The sequence below is a fragment of the Aulonocara sp. 'chitande type north' Nkhata Bay genome, linkage group LG5, assembly GCF_057382095.1.
Source record: "Aulonocara sp. 'chitande type north' Nkhata Bay isolate Kocher_YH1m ecotype deep benthic linkage group LG5, A_spYH_male_GT1.1, whole genome shotgun sequence".
Taxonomy (NCBI): Eukaryota; Metazoa; Chordata; class Actinopteri; order Cichliformes; family Cichlidae; genus Aulonocara; species Aulonocara sp. 'chitande type north' Nkhata Bay.
Window position 1 is genome coordinate 39,280,043 of NC_141348.1, and position 4,684 is coordinate 39,284,726.

Below are 4,684 nucleotides of genomic sequence, written 5' to 3' on the forward strand. Positions count from 1 at the left end.
GTCTCTTGGCCTGTGTAGCTCAGACCTAAGAAATGTTTATAGAATCAGAAAATTATTTCATCTAAAAGGAGCAAAAATGGGCACAAAATCATTTCTCAACATATTGCATTGCAAAGCATGCAGTAGTTGCCAGGGTATTGTGACGTAGACCAAAATAGGCTTATTGTTTGTACAATGAACATGTATTGGTTCTCTGCAGAAAAGCAGAATTCTTATTCGACACTACAAGGCTGGAATCTGAATGTGACTATGGATACATTTGAATTTGGATCAGTAATATTGCAATGGTCAGTGGGAATCTGGGGCATACATGCTAAAAAATGCATGCTGTGGGCCATTTCAAATCACAGCATCCATTATATGGCAGATGCTGTGTTACATTTTGTTCAGATCGTCATGCTCTGCTGCTCTAACAGAGACCTGAAGCTGTTCGTTTGAGTAAAAAGATATTGTTAACACTAACGACTTAATGCCTTAAGTAGACAACTGGTCAATGATTTACTTCAACTTATGGAGAGTGTTGATCTTAGTATTGTGAGTGTCAAAAGGACAGATGCAAACGACTAATTGTTTTTGATCTGACAACCTGTTAAAACAAAGTAATTGTGTGGATGTCACCCAGCTACCTACACACCTACATACATTTGTATTTATCTAGTTGAGCTACACCATAGATAGATAGATAGATAGATAGATAGATAGATAGATCGATCGATCAAGTCTACAGGGGGTCATGCCATTAAGAGCATAAAACCCCTTTGAATAAATAAAAAATAAGATAACAAGGAGTTTTATCTATGTGCACGTGTTTTTGTGTTCCTGAGTAAGGTAGTAATGTTCAGATTTACTCTGTAATGCTCCAGCGTAAAAACCATCTGGGACCCATCACCCGAAGACACTGCAGCTATGACATTTCAAGGACTTTTAATTCAGTAACACCCTAAAGAGTACATGCACTAGAAGGAAAAGATGATGCAAATCACACTGGTGACTTGCGGTTACAATCTTTGTATATGTAAAAGGCACTTTGAAAGTCTCCGATATGCTGGGGGTATCTGACAATGCAATTAACAGTCAGAAAACCTGACAATGCTGTAGCATCCAGTGAATTTTATTTTCAGTAGATTACAGGACTGCTCAACCAGGCACCTCAAACCTGTGAGGCTATACTGTCAGTCTGCCTGTGTAATGAATAAAAGATGTTTCACTCCCAGACAGCCACATTTTTTTATCACTGAAAAAAATGCTCAACACTTACACAGACTATGATGGGTTAGCTGGCACCAAGTGAAGAATTAGTGCCGAATATTTGTGTACCACGTATTAGAAATGTAAATGAAATAGTATATGTGCCATGCATTTCTGGTAGTTTTAGTTATTTAGTTCATATGGGTAACATATATGGTTTATGTAATTATCTGTATATATATATATATATATATATAACGTAAAAACAAACTGATTAAAAAAAGTTTTTTGTGGGGCTTTTGGGGTTTTTTGTTTTGTTTTTGTGTGTATAGGGAAAGTCATGTGCCTCATAGGTTTGAGCTAGTAACCAATTTGTATTACCCTGCCATTGACTGTTATTCATTTATGCAGTAAATGAAGAAAAAAAAAAAGTCTGAAACTGTGTGGACGGTGTGTCTCTGCATGAAGCCAAAGGTTCCAGGCTAACTTTTAATTCCATTCCACCCATTGCAACTTCAAAGAGGAACAAACTTCAATCAAAGTGGTGCAACTTTGTCTGACACTGAATAATAATACAGATATCTGGGCATCCAGAACCCTTAAAATGTCCCAGAAGCCCAATAAATTTCCATAAAACAAGTCAAAAACGAGTGACCTGTATAGGAATTTCTTTTAATCACATTATTTTATTGTATAATGCCTTGGTGCCACTGGATTTTAACAAGTCTCACACTCATACATTAAGACAAATGGTTGGGGTCTAGTAAGGAAGTTGGGGGAAGCAGACAACTCCACAGGAAGTCTTTTGTCTCTTTGAGGACTCTGGGAGGTAGCAAGGGAGTGTGAACCTGTTAGGTGATGGCTGTGTGCGGACTCGCCAGAACCATCAGCAGACACTGGGACGTGCTGGCTGGGTCCTCCCGGACCCTCCAGCGGAGACGGGTGGCTGAACGGGCCCCTCGGACCCTCCAGCGGAGACGGGAGGCTGAACGGGCCCCTCGGACCCTCCAGCAGGAAGAGACGGCTGAAGCGGTGCCTCGGACCCTCCAGCGGAGACAGGTGGCTGAACGAGCCCCTCGGACCCTCCGGAACCAGTTTGCAGAACAGATGAAGTGGGTGTGATGTCAGAATGTCCAGAGTCAGAATGCTCAACAGTTCTGTTGTGGCGGCGGCGGCCAGAACGCCGTTTCCTTCGGGATGAGGAAACAGGAACCGGTGGAGAAAAAGAGACCTCCTCCTCATCCTCTGACCACATAGCTGCCAGAAAAAAGGTAGGTGAACGAGAACCCAGCTGGTGTGGGGAGGGAGAGGAAGTCCGTGGCAATGTTGAGACAGAAGGAGAGTGTGTGTTGTCCTGGGGTAACGGTGGGGAAGATGTAGAGAGTGAGAGAGCAAGCTCACCAGCCTTGACTTGCTCTCTCCAGGCAGTAATGGTGTCGTCCAACTTAGTGTCCTTAGCAAACTGGAACAGCTGAGGGTTATGGCGAATGATGGCATCTACTGCATTCAGCCCAACTGCCATAGTCCGTAGATCCCGTGACTGGACAATGCGGTCGAGCAGACTCACCATCCGCCTCATCTCGCCGTTGAACCCCGAGGAAAAGGAGTCTGCAGGGTCCATGTTCCGGTCGCGAGCTTCTGTTAGGTGATGGCTGTGTGCGGACAGGGATAGGACCCAAGATGCAGACTCCAAAGACAAACTTAAACCAAAACAGCTTTAATGCTGAACGCAAACATAACATAACTGCAAAAAAAAACTCAAATAAACTAACACCGGTGGACTGGCAAAAACACACAGCAAATAAACGGTAGATCGCAACACGGACACAGAGAAACACAGGGCTTAAATACACAGAAGGAGCAATCAGGGAATGAATAACAGGAGGGAAACACAGCTGGAGCAAATCAGAACTGACGAGACAAAAGGAAGCGTAAACTGAACACACTGAGATAAGACAGAGACCTTCAAAGTAAAACAGGAAACACATAACACAGACTCACATGCAGGCACTACAGAGGGAACAGAGACGTGGGACCAGGGCAGACACAAACACTGACTGAACACGGGGATATAGGAACTAAGGATACACAGAGACGCGAACTAGACAAGGGGATACAGGTGATAGGGGAGACAGAGCAACTAAAGAAGACAGAGACATAAACCATAAGACAGAACTCAAAGAAACCAAAGACTAAAAAGTATAAATAATATAATAAACTCAAATACCCTGGGTCAATGACCCAGGCATCCTAACAGAACCTTAAGGTGTGAAACAGCTGTGTACTGCCTTTTGTTCCTGGAGAAGGTATTTAACTGAGAGCCATGCTAGGGTTAGGCTTTGTCCTACCGGCTGTTGAAGCAAAGGAAATGGAGGAGTCATGGAGCCGTGTGTTTCAGCCACCACCGAGACCATCAACTTTGAGGGGACTCCTACAGATGGGTGAGTTGTAGCTAACTTTGTATACAGTCATGGAGAGTTTTTGTCTGGCCGGGAAAAGTGCGCAGAGTGGCGGTGTTCGTTCCTTGGTCTGTAGAAGGCAAGGACCTCACGGGGCACGCCTCGTGTAGTAAAATGGGATATAGATCCAGTAAGGCAGTCAGCTGGATTAGCGGCTCGAGAGGCGGCTGCGGCCAGAGACGAAACTCAGTGCGTGACTGTATGGTAAGAACTGAGTAAATGTGTGGTGTGTAAGATTGCAGAGAATGGTTGTGTGGGAAAAGTTGATGTGTGTGTAAAAACAGTGAAAAATGGGGTTCAACATGTTGAAAATGGGGAACAAAAACAAGGACAAAAAATAAATAAATAAAAAGAGAGGAGTGTAGAAATGTGTGTAAAAGTTGTTTCCAACTAGAGGGAGAGGGTGGTACTGCAGGCCACCAGCTCCCCTAGGGTGGACACACAAAATTTTCTTTTTTAGCAGACTTGTTGATGAAAATACGCAAAAAAAGGAAAAAAAAATAGGAAGAGGGTTTGGTGTTTTTCAATGTAGAACAACTACAATCTTTCTGGGTTTTTAAAAAAGGGGAATTCAAAACCAGAGAGAGGAGATGTGTTGTTTTAAGCAGTGAGAAGAATGATCAAAATGTCTCAGTGTGTCACTTGCAGGTGAAGAGCAGACCTGGATCAATTTTCCACGTGCAGCAGTCAGAAGAAAATTATAGGTTAACATCATTAGAAACACTCAAGCCAAGTTTTGGCTGAATTGTTTTACAACTTAACTTCCATGTGTTTGTCACCCTGAGAACACAAGCTCCAAGAATCTCCCTGAAGACAAGAAATGCAGTTCCAGAACAACGAGATGGATCTCAAGAGCTCACAGCAGTATCCTGAGCAGTGAAGAAAAGGTCCAGCAGCAGCAGCTGTGCAAGACCGCGGCAGCAAGGAGAAAAATCATCATGACTGGATGGATGGATGTGGATTTCCAACAAGCTGCAACTTCACTGTATGTGAATGGACTGTGAAAAGACTGCCTGAGTTGGACATTTGCAACTTTT

General features: G+C 43.4%; 1 protein-coding gene across 1 annotated transcript; it reads right to left on the reverse strand.

Moving 5' to 3' along the window:
- Window positions 1–2,074: 2,074 nt before the first annotated feature.
- On the reverse strand, window positions 2,075–2,809 carry LOC147331271 (uncharacterized). Its single transcript, XM_086294094.1, has 2 exons — window positions 2,342–2,809; window positions 2,075–2,263 (listed from the first exon to the last, which is right to left on the reverse strand). Exons 1-2 carry the CDS (start codon window positions 2,807–2,809, stop codon window positions 2,075–2,077), a joined length of 657 nt encoding a protein of 218 aa, XP_086150220.1.
- Between the last annotated feature and the right edge of the window lie 1,875 nt (window positions 2,810–4,684).